The sequence below is a fragment of the Canis lupus genome, chromosome 13, assembly GCF_011100685.1.
Source record: "Canis lupus familiaris isolate Mischka breed German Shepherd chromosome 13, alternate assembly UU_Cfam_GSD_1.0, whole genome shotgun sequence".
Lineage (NCBI taxonomy): Eukaryota > Metazoa > Chordata > Mammalia > Carnivora > Canidae > Canis > Canis lupus.
The window spans coordinates 4,102,273-4,130,096 of NC_049234.1; the positions used below are offsets into that span (position 1 = coordinate 4,102,273).

At 36.7% G+C, this 27,824-nt stretch overlaps 1 protein-coding gene and 1 long non-coding RNA gene across 13 annotated transcripts in view; one reads left to right on the top strand and one right to left on the bottom strand.

Moving 5' to 3' along the window:
• Window positions 1-27,824, top strand: part of LOC102156908 — a 166,219-nt gene that overhangs the window by 131,003 nt on the left and 7,392 nt on the right. Inside the window, exon 7 of one of the 7 annotated variants that reach the window (XR_005368453.1) lies at window positions 9,542-9,662. The exons of 5 other annotated variants lie outside the window; for them this stretch is intronic. This is a non-coding gene — a long non-coding RNA (uncharacterized LOC102156908). Of the gene's footprint in view, window positions 1-9,541; window positions 9,663-27,824 lie in introns of those variants that run through there. One more of the 7 variants, XR_005368456.1, reaches the window with a different exon arrangement.
• The window catches only part of UBR5 (ubiquitin protein ligase E3 component n-recognin 5), a 135,960-nt gene that overhangs the window by 81,642 nt on the left and 26,494 nt on the right, over window positions 1-27,824 (bottom strand). For all 6 annotated transcript variants that reach the window (XM_038555240.1, XM_038555239.1, XM_038555237.1 and 3 more), the window contains exons 2-5: window positions 10,486-10,530; window positions 10,048-10,129; window positions 9,526-9,602; window positions 8,273-8,392 (exon numbers count right to left, since the gene is read on the bottom strand). In XM_038555240.1, coding sequence (XP_038411168.1) covers window positions 8,273-8,392; window positions 9,526-9,602; window positions 10,048-10,129; window positions 10,486-10,530 — 324 coding nt within the window. The remainder of the gene's footprint in view (window positions 1-8,272; window positions 8,393-9,525; window positions 9,603-10,047; window positions 10,130-10,485; window positions 10,531-27,824) is intronic.

Consider the following 27,824-nt stretch of genomic DNA (forward strand, 5'->3'; position numbering starts at 1 on the left):
ATATAGTTAATATTACTGAACTGTACACTTAAAAATGACGAAGGCAGTGAATTTTGTTATGTGTTTTATACCTTGGTTTTAAAAATTAAGTCATGTGTTATCAAAGAAAGCAATTATTTTCAAGTTATATGCATTGTAACATATGCAATAGAAAATAATATAGGATCAATGAAACAAGTATTCAAATCAAATATTAAATCAGCATTTCTACTTCATGGTTTCCTAGAAAAATGAAGTATATAATTCAGGTAGAACTACTTTTGAAATTTTTAAATTTTTAAAATTTTAAATTTTGAAATTTTTAAACATTCATGGTTTCCTAGAAAAATGAAGTATATAATTCAGGTAGAACTACTTTTGAAATTTTTAAACATTCAAATCTAAATATATTATTTCAACTTGGTAACAGGGAGAGACATACTAAAGAATCTTAAAAAAGATATAATTAGGGTGACAGTATGTCCCAGTTTGCTTGAGATATTGCCGGTTTAAGCCTACTATCAGAGCCTAATTATTAATTTCATTCCAAAATGTCCTAGTTTATAACTTATTTCCACCAAGGAATGCATACCATTTTCCCAAGTAAATAATGCTAGAAACCTAATCAGATATACTATCCAAATATATATACTCCTGGGCAGACCTTACAGTTATCGTAAACTCAAATCTCCATGAAGATTGCAAAAATAAGTGAAGTTAAGATAACAGGGAAGAATGGAGAGAATCAGTTCACCAAAAATACCCAAATTCACTGCTGGATTTATCCATCAAAACACCAATGGCTACCAATTTGCAATCTCTGCTATACAAACCCTCAACTGAGATTAGCCTAAAAGACATTTGTCAAAATATCTCTGCTTTGCCCATTCATCTGTTACCAAAGAGGATACCATGTTTCCCCACTCATACCCACTGTACAGTGTTTCTTCTATCACAATCCAAACAACCTACCAGTCTCCCTACTTCAATTGCTCCTTAACATTCCTTCCTCTAATCAACTCACTATATAAAGAGAAGAATATATTGAACTAAGTACACATTAAGAGAGATTTAGTAGTGGTCAAAAAAGATACTATGGGAATGGGTGATTCGTTTTACCTGTAATTTTAGTGAGCTATGTAAATTTTCACATTAAACTCAAAAGTCCTGGGAAAACCAGTTTCTACTACATGTACTTTGCTCATCAAAATTAAGTCTTAACCATAAGTCTGGCTGGTTGGTGAACAAAAAATACACACACACACACACACACACACGTATCATCAAAAATAAGGCAAACTGAAAAACTATCACAATCAAGAGGAGACTAAGGAGAAACAATGACTGAATGTAATGTGATACCCTGGATGGGATCCTGGAACAGAAAAAAAGACAACAGGAGAAAACTAAGGAAATATGAATAACTTTCAGCCTCAGTCAATAATAATGTATCAATATACATTAATTATAAAAAATTTACTATACCAGTTTAAACATGTAACAGTAGAAACTGGGTGTGGAGTATATGAGAATTCTCAGTATTCTATTTGTAATTTTTCTGTCAATCTAAAGCTGTCTTTTTTTTTTTTTAAGATTTATTTATTCATAGACACAGAGAGAGAGAGGCAGAGACACAGGCAGAGGGAGAAGCAGGCTCCACGCAGGGAGCCCGATGTGGGACTCGATTCCGGGTCTCCAGGATCACACCCCAGGCTGCAGGCAGCACCAAACCGCTGCGCCATCGGGGCTGCCCTAAAGCTGTCTTAAAATAAAAAGTTTATTTAAAAGAGTATATACACACAGACGTACACATACTATATGAGTGGTATGTAGCCTGATATATACATTTATTTCTGTGAAAATATCAATTAGTTCCAACACGTAAGTCAAAATATTCACATAAAGATCCAGAACTGCAGCTTTTTGGGGACAAAAAAGAAAAAAAGGGTTGGGGTGAAGGGCACCTGGCTGGTTCAGTCAGTAGAGCATGTGACCCTCAATCTCAAGGTTATGGGTGTAAGCCCCACATTGAACATAAAGTATACTAAAAAAAAAAAAAAAAAAAAAAAAGGTGGGGGTGAGGTATGGAAGTTTGCATTTGGCAACAATGGCTCTGTATTCTCCGGTGGTAATAATCAGCTGCCTTCTTTAAAAAGGGCCATCCACTTAGTGTGTCACAGCCCTACTACATACTGTCTTACCCCCCTAGCCAGCTTCAACTATTTATAATTATAGTGACCTCCTTGGCTTTCACATTCCAAATACAGCGCTATTAGCTCAGATGAAGACTCCAAAAGAAACATGGTAGCTCAAATGAACAAAAAGCAGCTTATATCTATTATCTATTATATCCAGTGACAATAAACAGAATAAAGAGACTTTAAATACTAATATCTCAGGGATCCCTGGGTGGCTCAGCGGTTTAGCGCCCGCCTTTGGCCCAGGGCGCAGTCCTGGAGTCCTGGGATCGAGTCCCGAGTCGGGCTCCCGGCATGGAGCCTGCTTCTCCCCCTCTGCCTGTGTCTCTGCCTCTCTCTCTCTCTCTAGGTCTATCATGAATAAATAAATAAAAATCTTAAAAAAAAATACTAATATCTCCATTTTAAACTTACTATTGAAAAAAATAAATAAATAAACTTACTATTGAGCACAATTAACTCTCTTCCCCAAGTAAATCTGTTGTTCTACCCTTAACTTGGCCTGAAATGAGTTTAACAAAAATACCTAGGAGATTTTTGAAAAATCTTCCAGGATAAATTTGAGTAATTATGAAAGGAATGAACAGGAGCAACTAGAAATGTTTAACAAAAAAACATCTGCTGACAGTGAAAAAGCCAAAGGGAAAAATATTAAAAGTCCCATAAATTTTGTCTGCTATGTATTCAAAATAAATGATCAATTATCAACGATCTATGCTGATGGAAAAGAAAACTCAATTATTCCAAAATCTTTCAAATGCAGTTCTCAAATACAGAGACTGATTCATAATCCAAAGAGAGCAAGCCTCGACTCTGAAGGAAGAGAATAGGGGACCATGGTCTATATAGGGATGGTCTCTTTCATATTTGACTGTTTTGGTAAATCTGTGGATAAGAATCCCCTCTGGAGTCTCAAGATCTGCCTGTCCTAGATTTTCTATTACATGTGAAAAATTGCAAGTTTCTTTAAAATTCATTGTAATCAACATAGAAAGATGAAAAAAACACCCACTATGTACTCATGAGGGAAATAATGTACCATAAAGGAAAATACTTTTGACTCTATAAAATTTCTTAATTTACAAAATAACTTCATCATAAAAAATAACTTCATCATAATTTCACCATCAACAAACTGAGATTTTCATAGAGGCCAAGAGAAACAATCAATCCTTAAGTGCTTATGCTTTGTGGACATCTGCAAAACCAAATAAAGGTAAACAAACAACTGGCAATCACTTAGTGGGCACTGTGACATTTCTGACATTTCTCAATACTGCAATTCATGAATCAAATGCCAAAGAAAGCTCATGCAGTTTGTTCTGGGGCATGTACGTGGATAAGAGAACAAGGCACAGAAAAACATGGGTACACAAAGTGGTGTGGGCAAGGATGTGTAAGGGGGACTCAAAAATTGCTTCTCTCTGCATTTTTAAAAAAGTCTTAAGATTAGCCCTAATCTTCTTTGGAGTAGATTTACAGAGGTTTTATTCAAGATCAAATGTATTATAGTTTATTATTACCTTTGTTACATATTTTATTAGCATTAAAATCATAAAATTCCATTGCTATATTTCAATCATTCTATAATTGGTTATATCCAAGTTTTATTTATAAAGAGAACTCAAATCTAAGGCAATTTGAGCAACATAATCAATCATAATGAATTATAAACTATAGAATAAAATATCCATGAAACCATAATGATATAAATAACTGAAAAGAAACAGAATAGACAGAATAAGAAAACAGAATAAACAGAATAAATAAACAGAATAAGAAATAAATGGACAAAAAAAAAAAAAAAGAAAGAAATGGACAAGGAGGAAAAATTCTTCCTTATGGTCGAATTCCAATTAGTAAGTGTAAGAGGAATGATGGAAATTTAAAAAGGTAACCACTTGGCCAACCCACAGAAATAATTAAGGCAAAAAATCATCAGTGGATGCTAAAATCAAGCATAAAAATAAGAAACTTAAAAAAAAAAAAGATACTTACATAGTCAAAGAATCTCCCCACAGTATATATTATTAATTACAAAGGAGAAAATAGTAACTTTATAGATGAGAAACCTGGCAAACACCATCTTATCTAACTAATCAAGGACAATCTCATCACCAGATGTGACATATCAACATCATGTGCCTTCTGATATGATGCACTGTGAAGGGCACATCACCACTTCTGTGGTATTCTTGCCAAAAATGCATCACCTGTGATCTCCATCAAAATCCCAGCAAATTATTTTGTGGATACCAACAAACTGATTCTAAAGTTTCTATGGAGGGGGAAAAAGACCCAGAAGAGCCAACACAACACTGAAGAACAAAGCTAAAGGACTGATACTACCCAACCTCAAGGCTCATTATAAAGTGACGTTATCAAAACAGTGTGCTATTGACAAAAACAACACGAAAACAAATAGATCAAAAGAACAGAATACATTGCCTAGAAACAGACCCCCTCATAAATATGGTCAACTGATCCTTAGATCTAAGGAGAAAAGGTAATACAATGGAACAAAGAGTCTCTTCAACAAATGGTATTGGAACAAATGGACATCCATATACAAAAAAAAAAAAAAGAAAAAAATAATCTATACATAAGACCTTATACCCTTCACAAAAATTAACTCAAAATGGATTATACACTTAAATGTAAACTGCAAAACTATAAAACTCTTAGAAGATAAACACCTCAGAAAATCTAGATGACCTTGGGTATGGCAATGACTTTAAGACAGGACACCAATGGCACAATGAAAAAAATAACTGATTAAATGGACCTTATTAAAATTAAGACTATCTGCTCTGTAAAAGACACTGTCAAGAGAATGAGAAGACATGCCATGGACTGTGAGAAAATATTTGCAAAAGACATATCTTATAAAGGACTACTATCCTAAATTACAAAGAACTCTTAAAACTCAAAAAAAAAAAAAAAAAAGAAAAAGAAATAAAAGATAAAAATGGGCCAAAGACCTTAACAGAGACCTCACCAGAGAAAATGAACAGAGAGCAAGTGAGCATATAGAAGACGTTTCACATCATAGATCACTAGGGAAATGCAACCTGAAACAATGAGATACCACTACACACCTATGAGAACGGCCAATATCCAGAACACTGACACCACCAATTGCTGTTGAGCATGTGGAGCAATAAGAACTCTCACTCACTGCTGGTGGGAAAACAAAATGGTACAGCCACTTTGGAAAACAGTAGCTGGTTTCTTACAAAATTAAACATACTCTTAACATGTTCCAGCAATTGTGCTCTTTAGTATTAGGAATTGAAAACTTATCCACAAAAATTCCTGCACACAATGTTTCATTAGCAGTTTTATTTATAATTGCCAAAACTTGGAAGCAACCAAGATGTCCTTCAATAAGTGAATGCATAAATAACCTGCAGCACATCCAGACAATGGAATATTATTCAGCACTAAAAAGAAACAAGCTATCAAGCCATGAGAAGACATGGCAGAAACTTAAATTGCCTATTACTAAGTGAAAGAAGCCAATTTGAAAGGCTACATACCTTATGATTCCAACTATACAATATTCTGGAAAACACAAAACTACAGAAACAGTAATAATATCTGTCATTGCCAGGGACTGTGGGGGAGAGAAGGATAAATAGGCAGAGCACAGACAATTTTTAAGGAAATGAAATTACTGTTTGTCACTATAATGGAGAATATATGTCATTATACATTTGTCCAAACCCACAGTACATCTATTGTGAACCCTAATGGGAACCATGACTCTGGGTGATAATGATTTATCAACGTAGTTTCATCAGTTTAAATAAATGGATTGCTCAGGTGGGAGATGTTGGTAATACGAGACTATACATGTGTAGAGACAGGGAATATATGGGAAATTTCAGTATCTTTCTCCCATTTTTGCTGTGAACCTGAAAACCACTCTTAAAGGTCAAATTATTTCAGTCATATACTTTAAGAACAACAAAAAAAGGTCAAATTGTTTCAAAATAAAAATTTTAATTTAAAAATCAATACAGAGTACAAATTACTTAACAATGCCACTACATAAATGGATAAACTACAACAGGGATCAGGAATCTTTTTTGTAAAGAACAGTATTTACTATTTTGTGAGCTAAAGTCTTTGTTGAGACTACTCATCTCTGTCATCCTAGCACAAAGCAGCCACAGAAAGTAAAAGTATCAAGCATGCCCGTATTTCAATAAAAACAAGGAGGGAATGGATTTAGGCTATAGGCTCTAGTTTGCTGACCCTGCAATTAAAATTTTTAAAGAAATTATAGTGTGATATGGTGTAATACATAATAATTCTTTCTTAAGTAAATATAGTCAAACTTTTTCCAGATTTATCAAATGAAATGAAAATTTCATTTGTTATTACATACCATTTTCATGAATTTTCAGAATTCCTTGTCAGAATTGTCACACACTGCTATGTTTGTTGTGTGCATATGACCATTAAAAGGAGATACTTAATATTTTAATAAAGACCAGAACTGTGTTTCCTATTAGTAGTTCTAGCACAGAATGAGCTAAATAAAGGATGTACTCCACTAAATGACCTTCCTCTGACCTCAAAATAAACTTAGTTCAGCATAAAAACAAAAAAGGCAAAGAAAAAAATAAGAATTTGGAGCTCTCAATTTGCAAAGCTAACTTTATCTAGAAACTCACAGTCTCAAAATATTTTTAAAATATTTAGGGATGCCTAGGTGGCTCAGTGGTTGAGCATCTGCTTTTGGCTCAGAGTATGATCCAGGGATCCGGGATCGAGTCCCACATCGGGCTCCTTGCAAGGAGCCTGCTTCTCCCTCTGCCTGTGTGTGTCTCTGTCTCTCTCATGAATAAATAAATAAATCTTTAAAAATATATTTATTTAAAACCTTCCTCTTCCCCTTACTATAGTTTGAAACAATTTAAATTGCTTCTAGTTCTATTTCTAGCTTTTGAACACATTTGCTGACTTGACTGATTTGGTGTTATCTAATCATTCATTAGGTAATTTCAGAAAATCTAGGTATTCAAGAATCATCTTGTAAAATCATCTGGCTTAGAATTTGTATGTGATTTCTTTAATATGATAGCTTATCAACTTTAGATAAAACAAGAGTTGATTATCTAGTTTAGAGGTATGCATTTTATAAATAATTTAAAAATAAAAAGGTACAAACGTTATAAAATAAGTCATAAGGATATAATGTACAACATGGACAACATGGTGACTAGAGTAAATAACATGTATTGCATATTTGAAAGTTGCTAAAAGAGTAGATCTTAGAAGTCCTCATCACAAGAAAAAAAATTTTGTAACTATGTATATATAGTGATGGGTGTTATCTAGACTTATTGTGGTGATAATTTCACAATACATAAATATCAAATCATTATGCTATACATCTGAAACTAATATGTTGTATGTCAATTGTATCTTGATTTAAAAAATAAAAATAACTTTGGGCACCTGGATGGTTTAGTTGGTTGACTGTCAGACTCTTGGTTTTGGCTCAGGTCATGATCTATTTCAGGGTCCTGGTATTGATAGAGCCATATGTTGAGCTAGCTCCCTGCTCATCAAGGAGTCTCCTTGTCTCCCCCCTCCAAACCTTCCCCCTACTTGCATGCTCTCTTTCTAGAAATAAATAAATCTTTAAAAAATAAAAATAACCTAATTAAAGGCTGTCAGGCTTAGTTACATGATTTTCAAGCCTCACTAAATTAATTCAAAAAGAACTACCAGATTTAGAACCTAGAAAGAAATGTTAAATTTTTTAACCATGAAATTAGCACAAAAAAAGACCAAAGTCTGCATCACTGAAAAACTGAAATAACATAAACTACATGGTAAGTGATATAATAAACACATCTCAACATTAGACACTTTTAAAAGGTCAAGAGTCTGGGTTAATTGTAATTAGCCTGCATGGGTTATTTTTATCACAGTGTTTCCCATGAGCAACAGAACGCCTGCCCAAAGAGTTCAGGAGTTTCCTCACTGTACTGTTAGATAACACTGAAGACAATCTCAAAGTGAGAGCACTAACAGCACCAGCCCAGACCAGAGGGGGCCATCACCTGGCCACAACTTACCCCAGGGTGTTGCCTGCCAGCCTGCCCAGAGTCTCAGAACCTGAGAGAAACCATGGGGAGTCATTTGTCCTTCCAGGCCTCGATGTCCTCCCTGCCCCCGAGTTGCTATTCAACTTTGACCTGGGAAAGAAACAGGAGGCACAACAGTCAAGGAACAGTCGTGAACACTAGCTTGGTACAAGCACAGGACTCCAGGCTGCACTGCTCTGGGAGCGACTGTGGTAAAATACCAGCCTCACTCTTCTCCAACTGCTCCTCTTGGAATCTCCTTCTGGAATGTGTACTTCCCATCAAAGAGCAAGCCTAACAACTGACAGCCTCCTACCAATCCAGCATTCCCTCCAGGCTGAAAGCGTTTTCATGGATTAGCTGCAAATTAATTGTTCTCTAGATTTTTTAAAGTAATCACGTTTTCCTTAAAGAGGCAGGCAACTGAAATTCATCGTACATGATCCAACAACACTTTTTTTTTTAAGTTATTTTATTTATTCATGAGAGACAGAGAGAGTCAGAGACATAGGCAGAGTGAGAAGCAGGCTCCCTGCGGGGAGCCCCAAGTGGGACTCGATCCCCAGACCCGGAATCATGCCCTTAGCCGAAGGCTGATGCTCAACCACTGAGCTACCCAGGTGTCCCCCAACAACACTTTTTATACATTATCATTCATATAGACCACAATTTTAAAGACTCTTGTCAATTTCAAACTCAGTTACTTGATTTGGAAATATTAAAAAGGAAAAAACATGAGGTGCCTCACTGGCTCAGTCAGTAGAGCATGCAACTCAATCTGGTGGTTGTGAGTTCAAGACTCACACTGGGTAGAGATATTACTTTAAAGAGGTGGAGACAGGGGCCTGGTTGGCTCAGCCAGTAGAGCATGTGACTCTTGATCTCAGGGTTCTAAGTTCAAGCCCCACACTGGGTGCAGAGATTACTTAAAAATAAAATCTTGGGGGGGGGGGGGGGGGAGGTAATCTAAAAAGTCATATTCAACCAAAGAATAGATCTGACCTGGAACCTACCATACCATTTCCCTGGTAACCTATTTCTGTTAACTGACAAACTTCTCTGCTATTTTCAATACTAATAATTTATTAATCACTGCTTACAGAAAAATTAAAATCAAACTACAAGATAACCATTTCACTATCTTAAAACTTAAAACTTGAAGGCTATTAACATCAAAATAGGTTTACTATAATACCTTTTAAGAGCTAAATACTTATCAAATAAAAAGGGCATTAATGTCTTACCCATCGTTATTATCAGGTTTGCCCAATTCCAATCTGTCTGGCTGTACTGAAAAACCGATCCTGCAAACTCTACCATCCTAAAAGAAAGAAAATAGAAGAAATCACCAAACTAATACTGTGTATTAAAATATGAATTTATTCAATAAACAGATTATGTCCCCATCATTGTCAATTCAGAATACAAATAAGCTTTTCGGAAGGCACTTGTGCCTCACGTGGGGAAGTATGTTTTACATACAATTACGGACACCAGTAAAAATAATTTAAAGTATCTCTAACAGAATTCAGAGTAAGGAAATAACTGGGTATCAGGAACTTCATTACTATGGTTTCAAGCTGTTGTAAATCACTTAAGCTTTCTCTGAGCCAGAGAATGTACACAATAAGGAAATGGAACTGAGTGATCTCTACAATAACTCTTGCAAGAAACTTCTATTTTGCCTGGTTAAAAAAGAAACATGATAATGCATGACTGTATTTTAAGTTCCTTTTCATTTCTGTATCTTACAGTAAACAATTTACCTCAAGAAGAAAGGCAGCATGATTTGGTCCTACCACACACTGTTTGATAGTAGCCTGTTCCAATACATTCAAAGGGGGGTGGCTAAGGAATAAAAAACATCAAGCAAAATTAGTTTTAAAATGGCAAATACATTCTAGGGCTGGTTGGTTTTTATCTGATTAATCAAAGGAATAAATAGCTGGCAAAACCTGTTTTCAAAAATATTTATATATTATAGTAAGTAATACTTGAGAAATAATAATTATGATAGCCTTAAAAAGTTATTATATGTCCTTGCATGCCAGACTTTTTAAAAATCAGTATGAATAGAACCTGTAATTCAAACGAACCTGACTCATAAAAGTTGATAGATTAAAGCTTCTGCCTAAATGTGAGTTTTTTCCTAATAAAGAAAAACTGCTCTTTTCAGAAAATTTAAAATATCTTAAAACTCTTACCTGTTTAAATTATATTTGTTCAGTTTTTCTGAAACTTCCCGCAACCTTTAAAAAAAACCAAAATATGAATAAACCACATGTACAAATTATTTTTAAACAAAATAGTTCTGATAGGTACTTGTATCATTATTTAGTGATTTCTAATGGTAGTATACAAAAAATCTGCTATGGCAATAATGTTTTTTATATTATCTTTCATTTTTGTCCCAAAAAAAGATCCATGGTCAACTCTATAATTAATTCCCTTCCCTTACCACCTCATTAGCAATTTTGATAATTATATTAATCCCATTTTACAGATGAGGAAACTAAGGTTCCCATCATTTGTAATACAAAATGTGGCAACACAGCTGGTACCTGAGCTAGCATCAATGGAAGTCACTTGTTAAACACTTTGCTATAAACGTCAAAAGAGATCCTTAAATGTACATCATAAAATGATGATATTGGGGTAATATATATCTACTAAGAATTTAACATAATGAGGCAGGAAAAGCCTGAAAGCCTTACTGACTTAAGACACAGTCTCAAAAAAAAAAAAAAAAAGACACAGTCTCAAGTTCCTAAAGGGCCTCTGACACAAAATTGCACAAATTAAAACTTCTATGTCTGTATCTATAAAACAAGGATAACACCTTCCCCATTTTTTTTAATCTTCCCCATTTCTAAGAGTACCAAATATACTTCAAAAAATCTTAAAGAGCTACATAACTAAAAGATAACAATTCATATTTTCTATTATGATTTTGCTGTTTATCTCAAGAAAATGGGTGAGTTAATAAAAAATATTGTAAAAAATATTGTAATACTCATTTAAACTACACACTTTTATCAACTTAAGGAAGTCATTTTATAATGTAAAGATGTTGGGACACCTGGGGTAGCTCTGTCTGTTAAGAGTCTGCCTTCAGGTCAGATCCTGATCTCAGGGTCCTGGGAACAAGCTCCGTGTCTGGCTCTCTGCTCCTTGGGGAATCTGCTTCTCCCGGATCTCTCTCTTGCTCTCTCTCGCTCTTGCACTTGCTCTCACTCTCAAATAAATAAATTAAAAAAAAAAACGGGGCAGCCCCCGTGGCGCAGCGGTTCAGTGCCGCCTGCAGCCTGGGGTGTGATCCTGGAGACCCAGGATCGAGTCCCACGTCAGGCTCCCTGCATGGAGCCTGCTTCTCCCTCTGTGTCTCTGCCTCTCTCTCTCTCTCTGCCTCTATGAATAAATAAACAAACAAATAAATAAATAAATAAATCTTTTTAAAAAATCTTTTTTTTTCCTTAAAAAAAATCTTTAAAAAAAAAACGGCTTATAATGTAAAGATGTAAACAAATATAGAGACCGTAAGAGTTTGATTCTATCAAGTTACCAAAACAACTGCCTGGTTTTTCAAAATTTTTTTTCATAAATGACTCTTTAAACAGAATTTTAGAAAGCAACAGAAAAAAATTAAAACATGTCAATAGGAAATCCCATGAATTTTGCTTTCTGAAAAGTGGCAAAAATACCTGAAGTCTAATTTCAATCATTTGTATTAACAGATGAAAGTGGTGTGTGTGTGTGTGTGTGTGTGTATGTATACCTCCAAAATAAATCACAGCTTAAAGCCAGTTTAGGATTCAAAGCTGTCACAAATCATGTATTATATATGCAAATGATCTAATGATTTCAATAAGAGATTCTAGTAGGGCTAAACTCTCAACTTTATCCTACAAATTCTATCCTCTATTTAATGCTGAGGAGCATCTTTCAAACATACTAACATATATATGGTTACTTTCCAATTCTGAATCTTACTCCTAAGCAAGAATAACTTTCAAATGATGCTATACTTAATTTCTCTCCCACTCACTTTATCCTCACTCCCAAAGAACAGCACCTGATGTGTGAACAAGCCCCCAATAAAATACATTTTCATTTTTGTTGCCTAGTGTTGTATTTGCTTTCATGAACAAAAATGTGTTTTCCTTGTCCTGTAAAATCAAGCCTTTTCACCACATCCCAGTTTGCTCATTTACAAGGCACGCTTCTCGGTTCCAAGAAAAGATAAAATACCGTAAGAATAACATACTACATGGGATTAATGAGAGAGAAGGCCAAATAGAAAATGTGGATACAATAAACTGAGGGGCCAAACAATGGCCTCCAGAATCCTGGAGCTGAGGCAGGAGTAGAGCTGGAGGGAAAGGGCTAAGAAAGGTTTACTTCCCAAAACCACAATAGTACTCCAAGAAGGTATGTTGTTCCAGGATACAACTAAACCCATTCATGCCCATTGCTTTCTCTTCACCCAACACAGTCTTGAGAGCTGTCACAAAGTATACAGTTGGGGGGTGGAAGCTGGGAGTGGATAAAATTTGTCAAAGCCTTTTCAAAACTGGGCAATAACGGAAATTAAAAATTAGGGGATCCCTGGATGGCTCAGCAGTTTAGCGCCTACCTTCGGCCCAGGACGTGATCCTGGAGTCCCAGGATCGAGTCCCACATCAGGCTCCCTGTGTGGAGCCTGTTCTCCCTTTGCCTGTGTCTCTGTCCGCCCCCCCAACCCTCGCCCCTGTCTCTCTCATGAATAAATAAAATCTTTAAAAAAATAGTAATAAAATAAAAATTAAAATGAAGCTGCTCTCATGGCTTCAAATACCACTCATATACACAATATTTATAACTAAAATAAGCTTTGGAAACATCAAAATGATTAAAGTACTAAGTTAAGAACTCGACAGCAGGGGATCCCTGGGTGGCTCAGTGGTTTAGCGCCTGCCTTTGGCCCACAGCGTGATCCTGGAGTCCCGGGATCGAGTCCCGCATCAGGCTCCTGGCATGGAGCCTGCTTCTCCCTCCTCCTGTGTCTCTGCCTCTCTCTCTCTCTCTCTCTATGTCTATCATAAATAATAAATATTAAAAAAAAAAAAAGAACTCGACAGCAAATTTCAGGCCACAAGGAGACAGAGGAAATGGTCACTGCCATCAATTCAATTCTCTCATCTTAAAAATCATGGTGGACTCCTAACCACATCTGAAACGTACACCCATCTGTACTGGAAACAATGCCCACTAGAGAGCAAGAAATCTGGAGCTAACTCCCAGCTCACTTACTACTTACTCACTGGCCTCATTTGAGACCTTTAAAGTCTCAGGTTCTCATCCATATAATAGTCATCCATGGTTCTTTTTAGTCCTGGAATTCTTATGAATGTTTTAAAAGAAAATAAATCAGTGGATACATCTATAACATGTATATGGGACTAGCACTTACTGTCATATCCAATTTCATCTAAACCATCTGAAACTTTCATATACAAACTGATTTTACATGGACATTTAGGATGTTTCCCTAAATACTAATTTTTTTTTAATTTCTTAAATTCAATCCCCAAAATTTACACAAAATCTATCATGCCTGCAAATCTCAAAACAGTTATCAGGACTAAACTGGCCCCATAAGCATAAATCCCAGACAATAGTATCAAAGAAACCTACAAACAAACTATAAAGTTAGTTTAGTTCCCCTTTTACAGTAGAGTCCTCTGCAGACAGGGAAATCACAGCATTGCTGCAGACCAAAGACCACATTCATTTACAAAGTTACTGAATGTCTCTATATAATTGTTAGGCACTCATCTATTTTAAAAGATCCTTCTCCAAAAGCTTACATGCTTAAAGTCATTATAGTTCCTCTAGTAGCAACATGTACAGAAGTCTCCCTCATTTTTAAAATAAAAGGAAAACTATCCTAGAACTCACCAAATTCCATTTCAGAATAAATCTTAACATGTGGTTGTGGTGGAAAAAATTTTAAGAGTACAGCATAACATTACAAAATAACCTCATAACTCAGCATTTAATCTCATTCATGGATAGGCAGGAAAGCCTTTGTGAGGTTGCTGTAACACACAATGCATAGGCTACCAATAAGCTTCTGACAATCCTTAGTATTCCTACACCAAAGATTTATTCTATATTCCAATCCAAGAACCTATTTCATTCCTTTAAATTTATTGGCATTTTACAGATCCAGAGGCTGGATTTTCTTTTTTCTTAAAGCTCCAAAGTAGGGTAACAGCAAACTGATGTTTAAAAAGGGACAAGAGGGGGATCCCTGGGTGGCTCAGTGGTTTAGCACCTGCCTTCAGCCCAGGGCGTGATCCTGGAGTCCCAGGATCCCACATCAGGCTCTCTGCATGGAGCCTGCTTCTCCCTCTGCCTGTGTCTTTGCCTTTCTCTCTCTCTCTCTCTCTCTCTCTGCCTGTGTCTTTGCCTCTCTCTCTGTCTCTCATGAATAAATAAATAAAATCTTAAAAAAAATAAAAAATAAAAAGGGACAAGAAATCAAACTATAACATGCTGGAATCTAACATATTTCATTGCTGCCCTGAAATACCCTGTAAGTTCAGTCTCCTTTTCCTCCAAATTTAACATTAATTAATGTTAAATTCAAAGTAATTTCAAAGATGCTTCATCTTCTCAGTCATCCTCAACCTGGTAACAGCATCAGTGGAGGTCCATCAGTTTTAGAATTCTCTCCTACCCCTGTCACATACCACACCTGCATGTTCAAACATACGTAACCCTAAGCTGAATGAAACCTGATGGATTTCCAGCTGTATTTCTGCAACTAAAAACATTAAAGCCTATTTAAGATCCCCAAAAGGCTGCAATTCTCCAGGGCAGAAAGATATTCCTGATACCCCACCTTCTACAAGATGATGGTCTTCATATATCTGAAGCATAAGACCAAGTACACCTATCCATGTTTCGTATTTATTAGCGATCACCTTAAGTGGTGAAAAATTGACAAAATCTGCCAACAGTATATTTCTTCCAGGCTCATTCCTATTTCAGGCCCAGCTCAAATGTTACCTCCTCCATGAATTTTTCCTGCTACCCTACTTTTCTTCCTACAGAAGTCAACAGTTTCTCCTTCCTAGAGGACCTTCAGGTCTACATTGCATTTGTTTCAGTCTGAACTGGCTTCAGAGACTCTAAGTAAAGACAGGATAAAATCAAGTCTTTCCTCACTCTTCTGCTTCTTTAGATACATTTCCAACGGTGAAAACTATAGAGTAATACTTGCATACACTCCATTTCAGAGGAAGAAAAGGTTCCTAATCCTAATCTCAACAAAGTTAACTCCTCAGGTCTTCCACCTCAGGTTTGAACAAAGTTTAAAACAGGCATGAAAAGTACAAATATACAGGTTTATTTTAGGACAGTTGCCCATATTAACTCTTATAAGCAGGCCAGTTAACATAAAGAAAATATTTAATAACTCACCACTTACTCAATAATCGTATTAGCAACCTGCCTTTAAAGTAACCTCACTCCAACCTCAACCTATCCATCCATGGAATAAAACTTTTACATATCCCTCTCATTTTATTTTGAAGTAAAGGGCTTAATAATCCATATAAAGAAACAACAGCCAACAGTAAAGGTTACCTACAAAGCTAAATCGTACATTAAAACCTGTGCCCAGATTATTTTCTTGTAGAAAAAGAAATACTGTAGGAATATTTCTGGCATTTCCCCAAAAGAAAATTCTCTAAATCATAAAGCCTAAAACTCATGAAGCAATGAAATTATGTATTTTTTTTTCTTTTGGAACAACTACGTTGCTAGATAGATGGCAAAGATAGGAGTCAAACTAATGGTGTTTTTTGCTACATTATCCTGCACTTTCCTAAGTATTAGCATTCAGTTCTTTCTTTCACATTGTTCTTTTATACAACTGCCACGCCATACTATATACACTGCCACCTCTGAACTGTCTCTTTGCATGCCAGCTGTTCAATATTATCACTGACATGAATAAATTCAAGTTATCAGGTGGTGGTCCCACCTCCCAGCCACAGTCACTGTGAGAAGAGGCTCTGCTTTAGGTAAAGCTGCAGAAGGTATTTTGAAACAGTCACTTACTTGTGTCAGCATCTAGTAAGCACATTCCCAGCTCTACTAGATAACTGAAAATCTGATGCTGTCTTATCCAATCCAGTCCAGAGAGAATCCAACCCACAACCCCTTTTCACACAGTCCTGTAGCAAGCCAACAGCAAACCATCTAAGGCATTTTCACAAGGAATCCTCTTTAGGAGGTCTTGAGTGTAAAATGCAAGGAGTCAATGGAGTCTTCTTATGCTACACTGTGGATCTGTTTTTCTATGAAGGGGATAAAATGTTTCTTACTACCCACCCACGCTGTTATGACTTAAGTATTAAGAGCTACCTTGACCCATGGGACTGAGGATGACTGGGAAGAACCTGGAAATATTAGGGCTATCTTGGTAAGCAAGAGGCATCAACACTTTAGGGATAATTCTCTCCATCTCTGTGATTATGAAAGACTCTCTCACTGTATGTCTGAAATTTGACTTCAAGACATTCAATTTCTGCATACATTTTTTTTAATTCATTTTGTACTGCCTCTATCTGAATTTAACCCTGATCATGGCTTCCCCAGCTTCAGGATTTCCAGAACAGTAAATGGGAGTGGGGCTGGATGAATAATTAGAGAAGTAAGGTAACTATCTGGACAACATACACATTAAAAAAGAAAAATCAGGGGATCCCTGGGTGGTGCAGCAGTTTAGCGCCTGCCTTTGGCCCAGGGCGCGATCCTGGAGACCTGGGATCGAATCCCACGTCGGGCTCCCGGTGCATGGAGCCTGCTTCTCCCTCTGCCTATGTCTCTGCCTCTCTCTCTCTCTCTCTGTGTGTGTGACTATCATAAATAAATAAAAATTTTTTAAAAAATTAAAAAAAGAAAAATCACTATACATCATTTTCACAGCAAAAATGTAAGGAGGCCATAACTGTAGATTAAATATAAACTATATAAATTTAACTATTATTCAAAACTCCTATTTTGTCCTTAAGTTTACTCATGTCACAGCTGACCACAGAAAACTTCAAAGTTTAATACTAAGTAATCAAGGAATAAGATTATGATAAAGGCCAAAGAGAAACTAAAAATTTACCAGAAACAAAAGATTTTAGGCTTCACTTCAAGAACACAGAGACCATTAAAGTTCTTTGTATCTCATATGAAAGGGTTTTCTCTAAAAGTAAATCAGAATTTCTGATTTTTCACCTCCACAAATATCCCTTGAGTCTTCCTAACAGCCTCCCTTCTCAACCTCACATAATATACTTAGAAATTTTAAACTTTATCTTAGAATCACTTTTGTTTACTGGGCTCAAAAACACTGATATTTATATTATCAAGTACCAAGAAAAATTCTGAATATTTACTTCAAAAATAATAAACTCATTATATACACAAAAAAATACCTTATGAAAAAATAACTTTTCCAAAACTATTTATGATGGGGGACTGTTTTACATTTTTGCAGACCTCTTTGTTATCACTCTTACTATAAGATAGCTAAATTCCCAGATCTGCTTCTGCATTCAGTATATCACTGTACATTATTTTGGTTGAAGTATGTGAAGAAGGGCTAGCCCTACATATTCAAATATAGGAAAAGGGAGCAATATTTTAATACACCTTACAGATCATTGGAGATATTCTTTGATATTACACCAAAACTCAACAAGTGATCATTCCTTAAAGGTTGGGAGCAATGTGAAACCTTCCGAAACCTATCAAAATCGTGTGCCCATGTATAAGTCTGTAACGGCATGCACTGGTCATTTGGAAAATAATGGTTTGCGTACTTAGGCAGGTCTTCAAAATCATGTTTGTTAAGGTCACTGTCAAACTGACAATGATGGATACAAATTTCCAAAAATTCTAATTGTTGCTTGAAAGCTCAATTTTATCACTGACAACAAACAGTGATAAAATTGTTTTCCTTGAAGTAAAAGGCTCACTATGGTCATTTTTGAGAAAATGTTTGTCAAATACCCAAGGCTTATTTTAAGTAAAATAAATGTTCCTGAAGAAAGCAGCTAGTTCAGCTTGCAACTAAAAGAAATGCAAAAGTGTTTTTCTTCAAGACAACCAAAGGTTCTTTTCATTTTGTCAAACTGCATATTAAAGTGATATACATACTCAAAGGTTAAAATTTAATAAAATTAGTAATTTTTACCACTTCATCAAAGATACCCGAGTGAAAACTGGCTTGTCCTGCAAGTACAAAAAAAGTGAAGAATACAATAATTTTCAACAGTTTGCTGCCACTACTTTGGATTTATGCTAAGAAGCCAGTATTTTACCTGCCACTGCACAAATTTCAAAATAGTGAAAAAAGACAAAGTCTCAGTATTACTATATACGGTTTTTAAGAAAAATTTTATTTATTTAACTGAGAGAGTGAGAGAAAGAAAGCACAAAGTGGATGGAGGGGCAGATGGAGAGGGAGAAGCAAACTCCCCGCTGAGCAAGGAGTCTGAAATGGGGCTCAACTTGGGGCTGGACCCCAGGACTGAGCTGAAGGCAGATGCTTAACCAATTGAGCCACCCAGGCACCCCTCTTACCAGTCATTTCCAAAAGAGGACGAGAAGGCAGTGGGGACAAAGATATAGAAGAGCCTCTTCTTTTTAAGATTTATATGCAAAAACTATAGCTAATTACTAAAAGGGAGCAGGAGGAGCCTCAAGATGTCACAAACTGCCAGCCTACAGATGTACACATGATATTGAATCACGCGGCATTTTAAATTTTTTGAAGATTTTTAAAGATTCTTGGCCAACATTTAAACTTGGAGGATTTCGCACAGAATTTCAGGTTTTTAACTTCTTTTGAAAAATGAGATCTAGCAACTGCACTTATTTTCCCTTATGGTGACTAGAGGTACCCTTACCTAGAGGTACCTAGCACCTATAGGCATCTGTTTGAGATCACTGATCTGGGAGGATTACTCCTCCCAACCCCTGAAAAAGGTATTTGCTTGGTGAAGAGGAATCTGCTCAGTTTTATGATTCAAATCTCATCATGTACAGTGATCCCTAATATATCTTTGCTCAGCCATAAGTCATAAGCACATTTTATTTCTTTAAATTGACTTTACAATTTCTAAAATAGTGGTCTGACTTTTCTCACTTTTTGCCCACCCAAAGAGAACTAAGCCAAGCAGCAAACATCTGACTTTACTATTAAAAGACCCCAAATCACACAAATGACGGTTTGTATAGATGGAAAATCCATCTGTCAGCTTTCTGAATGACAATTATAGGTAGGACTTATATACATACTTCATGCTTATGGAGATGGCAAATGCTAATTTATATAATGTGTTCACTTTAAATAAATGATACAGGACATTCAACCTTCAGGAGGCATTCAAGACGGAAAAGAAGTTTCTAAATACATATTGTAAGTTCATGAAATGATACACATTTTTTTAAAATGGGAAATTCTTTAAACTATTTCCCCTAAAACGATTCTCAGTTAAAACTGTTAAGAGTTCTATAAAATTAAAATAAGAAAATTCATGCTACAGAAACGCTCTGTAAACCAGCACAGGAAAAAAAAAAAAAAAAAAGACATCCTACTTACAAATAATTTCTTCCCCTAACCTGGAAAATATTCTACTTACAAACTCCTATATATTATCATAAATAACATTTTTCCTAATAAAATGAAAAGGAGACCAAAATCCCAAACTCCTCTGCCATTTGAAAAGCTAAACACATCTCTGAGAAACTCAATGCCGAACACAACAAAATGAGTCATTTTCCTTTAAAGCCAAAATACCATGTTATTTTCAGCTCCATTCAAAACAGGAAAAGGGGAATACACATGCCAAATGGACAAGAAATTTGGTAGAAAAAGATACAAGATATGGCCTTTATACATTAATTCTTCTTGACAATTTCTTAAGTCTAAGTCTTAAGTCATTCTAATTCCATCTTGGTAACAGTAAGATTATACACACATACAAGAATCAAACGATGTGAACAGGATAGGACTTCTTTTGAGCTACCATCCAAAAAGTATAGCATTCAACCAAAAATTCAAGAGAAAAGTCGGTCTTCCTCACCCTTAGGCCATATCTACATTCTGAATATCTGCAACATTATTCATCAAAGTATCTGCCAGATACAGATAATGAATTCAAATTATAATCCCAATTTCAACTCTGCATACAAATCAAACATGTCATGAGATAACCGACACTCATCACAGCACAACTACTGCCATTTGGCAGTTACACAATCCTTGAGATAGAATTGTAAACTCAAGTAAAACACCTGTAATGAAATCGGACTTTCCCATAAAAACAAGACAATTAGATTGTATTTTTAACTAAGGATCTTGATAACATTAACATCAAAGATGAAATTGCAGTTTTACTGCTTTTGAAATGGTCATTTTACATTCCTGAGCCACCATTCCATCCACCCTAGGAACCACAGCTGCCGTCTTGTGAGGGGCATGGGGCCAGGAAAGAATGAGCTGTGGTGTCAGACAAACCAACCTGGGTTTGATTCCATCCCTGCCATTAACTGGCTCTGGAACTTTGGGTAAGCTTACTCTAACCTCCCAGAATTTGGAAGGAGTCTTGGGCTGTTAAAACAGGGATAAAATCACTTGTCTGTAGTGCTGCTTAAAGGATTAAAGGTAATTTTGTGACGTACCTTGGAAAGAGCCAAGCACTTAAAAGCTCAATAAATGACAGCCATTAACATTACTGAACTATATTCTTCATCCTTGGATAGCTTGCTATATTTTGCTGCTCAAGTCCACCAAGTTCTGGCTTAACTGGTTGCCAAACTAAATAGGGCCTAATTCAAATCCTGAGATCAAGAATAGGAACCTGAGCATCTAGGGAATGGGATCCAGGGAATGAAGAGCTAAATCCAGGAATTCCTGGTATTAGAAATCTATATACGCACAATAATTCCTTTGTTTCTTCTGCACAGGTTCTTATTTTCCAAAACATGAGAGATTCCTCTTCTTGCCCCTAATCTAATCTCATCTCTGCACTCTTCAAGAGCATTCTATACACCAAACATCACTATACTCACAATTCCTTAACAAGATTATACTCACGAACTACTCTATGTTTTTTAACACATCTATTCCCTCAGCCTAGAATAACTATACCCCACTGCCCTCTACACATCTAGCTACTAGTCCCTCAAGGCTAGGCTGAAACAACCTATGGGAAGGGAGACCTTAATTCACCTTTTACTCCAGGCTAAATGAGGCATTTCTCTGAATCCCACTTTATACCTGGGGCACACTTCCTCCAGAGCACTTCATAGGACATAACTACTGGTTTGATGAAAGATTTGTCTCTTTCACCACCCGACAAAATCTAAGAAGGCAAGAAACATGTTTTGTTAAATTCCAAATCCCCAAGACCTAGCACATAGTAAATCCTTACTACCCATGTGCCGATGGATAGGGGGCTGAACAAATGAATGGACATTCATATGTCTTGGCTCTAAGTCCTACACTACCTCAAAATGATGGATTCATAGCTATTTTTAAAGATTTTTAGATGTTCTCTTATGTGACTAATATCATGAGACTAAGTTTTTAAAATACACCAAAGGAATGTTGTCCTACAAAATAAGCCCCCGGAGGTTCTGCCCTACTTCAAATGACCCTGCAAGACTATGAGGAATTTGTGTAACTCTTTCTTCAAGATTCATCTACAGAAAGAGTTTACCAAACAGTGATTAAAATCATGCAGTACTTCACAGGCTAGGATATTCTCTCAGTACCCTCCACTGAGAAGAGGGTCTCCTTTTTAACTCCCTCCCTTCCTCCTCTGTGGTTGAATCTGGGTTGGTGTTAGGAAAAAAGGGCTGAAGGGGCCCAAAGAAAGTTGAAAGCAAAGAGAAGAGAGGAAGAGAGAAAGAGAACTTATCAGGAAACATTACAGATAAAAGTCTGTGCAGGGGCGCCTGGGTGGCTCTGACCCTTAAGCATCTGCCTTCAGCTCAGTGGGGAGCCTGCTTCTCTTTCTCCCTCTCCTACTTCCACTGCTTGTGCTTGTTCTCTGTCAATAAATATATAAAATCCTTAAAAAAAAGAAAGTCTTTGTGCAGCCTCTTGTGTAGGTGCCTGAAATTGGTAACATGAGTCTAATGGGCTAAGGACCTTAAAATGCGAACCAGAGAAAGTCGTCACTGGACACCAATAAAATATTCTAATATTTAATGCAATATTAAAATAGGAAGAATCAGATACAAATGCCCATATTAATTTTTTGGTTGTTGTGGCTATTTAGCCAGTCACCAGCATGGTAGGCATGAAATTAAAAGGAATGTCAGCGGGTCCTACCTAGATACAAACAGCCCTGGGTTTTGAGTCTCAGCTCCACCATTAAAAGAGCATGATCTTGAGTAGGTCATTTAACATTTGTTCTCGGTTCCACCTATGCCAAAAATGGTCATCACCATTCTGTTTCAGAGAATTGTCTTAAGAACCAGATACTTTGCCACATGTAAAAGTAATGTATACCATCTTAAATAGTAGTGTCTAAATCTAGCTAATCATCACAAACTCCAGGGAACATTTGAAAAGACCTATTCCCAGTCCTCACCCAGACCTACTAAATCAGAAATCTCATTGACTGATATTATGGCTAAATAATAGCACACATGAAACAGTTCTGAAAAGAGTAACATTAATCACCTATAAGAAAAGGAAGTAGGCAGCCAAGGAACAGAGCAAGTTGGGAGACTTTTCACTGTGTGCCAATGTACATTTTCTGAATTTTAAAATGGAATCTTTTTTTTTTCAAGATTTATTTATTTATTCATGAGAGACACGGGGGGGGGGGGGGGGTGCAGAGACACAGGCAGAGGGAGAACCAGGCTCCATGCAGGGAGCCCGATGTGGGACTCGATCCCAGGTCTCCAGGATCAGGCCCTGGGCTGAAGGTGGTGCTAAACCACTGAGCCACCTGGGCTGCCCACTTTTCTGAATTTTAAACCACGTAAACGTATTATCTATCCAAAACCCAAAAGGGCTTTTTTGTGGTTGTTGTTGTTGTTGTTGTTGTTTTAATTTCTAAGCACCCAAAGTAATTCTTTGGAAGTCACTACTCTTATTAAATACCGCAAATACACATAAGGATTGCTTAAAATAGTCATAAGATTAGTAGTCCATTTAGGGAGACATTAATAACTCCACTATTTCAAGTTTTAGAAATGCTGCTTAGGATAGCTCCCTCTCAGAAATTCACAATCCACCTACCTCTATTAGATTTTTTTAAGCCCTGCAATAAAGAAACCCAATTAACTATGCTTAATCTTGTGCTTCCCAAACCGAAACTGAACAAGAAACACTGTTCAGGCCATTTTTTCATAAGATATTGGGGAATCAGGAGTTTAAGATCCAGGTTCCCTGAGGCAGAGACCATCTCTCTACCCCAAAATCCTAGAGAGTGCCTGGCACACAAAAGCCTCCCCAAAACACAGAGCTCAACAGTGACAGGCTTTCCTTTTCTACATAAACCAAAACTATATCCCAAATTTCTGTTTAATCAGCTTCAAGGATTTAAAAAAAAAAAAAAGTAAATAGTATAAACAATCCCACTCTGCCTAAAATTATATTGTTGAAAAATGCAACTATCTACAGCAGATTGTTTTAAAATCCAAATAATATGGCAACAGGAATCTTTATTCCTTAAAGTGGAAAAATAGAAGACCTTTAACTATGATTCGAAGTCATCTACTTAAGAGACAGCAATAGATTTCAGTATTGTTTTCCTTTTACAATATGAACAGATATTGCTGGGCATCTTTATACCATTGAAGCAGACTAATCAAGTAAGCTTTACAGTCAAACTGCCCAATAACCCCACTTATTAACAAAAGCATGTTCATCAGTGTACCTACAGGGGGTTTGAAAGCTGTATCAGCTTCTTTGAAATCTGCACCTAACTAATTGTTCTTAACACGGTCTCTCACCCAGAAAGCCTTCCTTTAGGTATAATTCAGAGCTAAACCAAAGGAATCAAACAAATATCAAAACTACAAAACACCAGGGTCAAATTTAAGAGCTCGACCAGATCTCTTTTGTTTCATCACTATGGAGCACAAACGAATACAAAGTTCTCTTTGGCAACACAGCTATCACAGCAAAGGCCTGGCTCCCAAGTTCCGCCTTCAGAAATCCACCAATAAATGTTAACCATTCTTCATCTTACAATAAACACTCAACCTAATATAAGTTGACTCAACAGGCAGTCTCCGATTTCCAGACTGACATCACTGACAGAAAGGTCTGCATCCCATCGCAGTTCCCACTCTGTTCACTCTCAACCACTTAACATACACACACACTTAATGCTCTTAAATAGTGTGTCAATAATAATACTTTAAAAGGGGCTACCCCAGGAGAAGATTCTGAAGGACATCAGCCTCCTCCCTGCCAAGCCCTAATTATTATCTGGAAACTGCTACATTCATCCCTAAACCGCTACATTCTTTCCCCATGCTTTTAATGCCTGAAAATTGCTTACCAGCCAGAGAACTAAGTTCTCAATCTTGCAGCACTAGGCCCTAGCAGGTTGATTGGTTTAATCAGCTACCTCCTCTCTGCATAATGAGCATCAATCGCCCAAAAGTGGAAAATGGAGGAGTAATAAGTGAGGTACATCCAGATACAAAACCCCCTCCAGCCTGGCACCCTTCAGAGTCACCCCCGTCCATCGCAGACCTGTCCTAGGAAGCACTGGGCTAGAATAGAAAGTTTGCAAAACTCAAGTCCCATCATCACAGCTACAACAAGTACTGTAGCCAGCCCTCTTGTTTCCCACAAAAATAAGTGGCATCTTTATACTACTTGTGTGTTGACAGGGCAAAACAGCTAACAAACCTAACAAAATGGAGCCAGCCTACAATGAGAATTCGATTTGGAAAGATGAGCACTTCGGGCAGCCCTGGTGGCCCAGTGCGTTAGTACCGCCTTCAGCCCGGGGTGTGATCCTCGAGCCCCACGTCAGGCTCCCTGCATGGAGCCTGCTTCTCCCTTGCCTGTGTCTCTGCCTCTCTCTCTCCCTCTCTCTCTCTGTGTCTGTCATGAATAAATAAATAAAATCTTAAAAAAAAAAGGAAAGATGAGCACTTCGCATCAGGAATCAGGACCCTATGGTTGCTCTGTCCTGGACTAATCTCTACACTTTCCTCCTCTTAACACTGAGCACTCCAGCAAGCCTGAGGTGGACAGTTAGTGAAAGGCCTCTCACAGGTTTTGGGTGGTCCAGTTCCTTCCCTCCTTTCCATCTGAAGCCGATAAAAGTGGCTAAAACTAAAACAAACAGAAGGAACAAACTGTGTAACCAGTTTTTAGTGACTATGATGTGCAGGTATGCGGACCAGTAGAGAAGAAAACTGGGCAGAGCAGAGCTGGTACAGTGAGTTCCCACTGGGAAAACTCCCCTCCTCTAAACAGACAGCCATGAAAGACAACTGTAGAAAAGAGAAAACCAAAAGGCTCAACAGAGCTAACACTAACCACACACAAGACCAACATCTTCTCAGGAGGGAAAGGAAGCTGAAAGAACTCTCCAGTGAGAGACTGGGTACCAGAGCTAGAAGCTGGAGTTGGGCTGCCAGTTTTGTTCAAAAATGTTGCAGCTGAAAATTTTAATGGTAACCGCTAAAAGAACAGAAATACAGTCTATGGCTTCCAAACCAAGAAGTAGGAAAGAAGGAAGGAAATGCAGAAAATTAGGATTCTAATGGAAGGGGAAAAAGTAGCAGAAAAGAGGATCAGAAGATATGAAATTCAGACAGGAAAAACAAATCTACTTATTCAAGTTGTTCATCTCACAATTAAAAGTCAAAAATTACCAGAGTAAAGGAAAGTACAAACAGGAATAGAGACATACTATATAACAAAGGAATAATCCACCAAGAACACTTAACATTCATAAATTGAAATGGTCCTAATATCATAACCTCACAAATATACCCAGTAAAAACTAACTTTGAGACATGGTCAACTCCAACGACAAATTTTACATACTTCTATCAGAAGCTGACAGTTCAAGCATATAAAATATCAGTAAGGCTAGAAATTTTAAAAAGCTACATGAACAAGCGTGAGCTAACAAATATATCGAAACCTGTCCCCAAAGGGGTGTCACAGATTTTTTTTTTAAGATTTAAAGTATGTTATCTCTGGCTACTGGATTTAACAGATAAATAAAATTTTCTTAAAATTATAAAGACAAAGATAAGGTTGCCAAGTTCTCACTTTCCCAAGTAAGATTTAGGGAAAAAACCACTATTACCAATACTTCAAAAAAGATTAATTTAAAATATTAAAAGTAGCAAAAACCATCTATAAACTTTTTTCTAACTATGGACTGGTTGAAACATCATGGACTATGAAAATGTTCTTAGAAATGTTGCAGTTCTTAGAAACTGCACCAGCCCAGAACTGTACTTAATTTGATTTCAGAAAAACAAGCTCAGATTTTCATATTTAATATCATCCTTGGTGTAATAGGGTCTTTATTTTCCATCTTAAAAAACAGCAGACTACAGAGATCGATTTATCTGTAATTATCCATTAAAAGGTGAGAGGGAAAGTATGAGACAAAATCTCTCCAAGCCTCTATTCCTGCCAGCATACTAATCCACCCAGTGTCCTATTCAACAGTATTTCCTGAACACCCAGAGTATAAGGCCTGGTGTTAAGTATTACAGGAAATAAACTACACTATAAAATACCCTGGGAACGAACAGAAGCCAAACCAAACCAAGTGAGGGAGTCTTCCACATACTTGGGGATACTGCCCCTAACCATGAGCCACAGCTAGAGAAGACAGTGTGACCTACCCCTTGAGAAGCCCGAGGAAAAAAAAAACATTGGAACCCCACTGATTTAATCCACACATCTTAAGAAGTTTACACTCTGCTTGTAAAAACAAACTACATTCACAGAAAGACAAAAAATAAAACGGAAACCAGGTGCTGAGAGGAGTGCTCTAAGCACGAATTTCTACGAGAAGACTGGATTGATTTGGGGTTACATTTCATGAGGAGGGCTCCAGGCTGGCTTCATGGGTACAGCATGTGATTCTTGATCTTGGGGTCGTGGTGTAGAGATCAGTTAAAAAAAAAAAAAAAAAAAAAAAAAAAAGATGATGATGATGATTTCGTGAGGGAGCCCCAGGGCTTTCAGGAGCATCAGGATTTTAAAATGGGCCATAAATGGTGCTGGGATTTATCACAACAGGGGCATATTCAAGTGAAAACATTTATGATGATTTATCTATTAAACAACAACAACAAAAAATGTTTGGCTCTTACACAACTAAAAAAAATTAAAGTTCTCCAAAACACTTGAGAAAGCCAAGAAAATAATTCTAAGATCTGAATTATTTTCATTTTTCTTACAAGTCATCTAAACTGTGGATGGTGCTAGAGCAGTCTGCTAGTCAACATACAACTACAAGAATAAATAACAAAGGCAAAT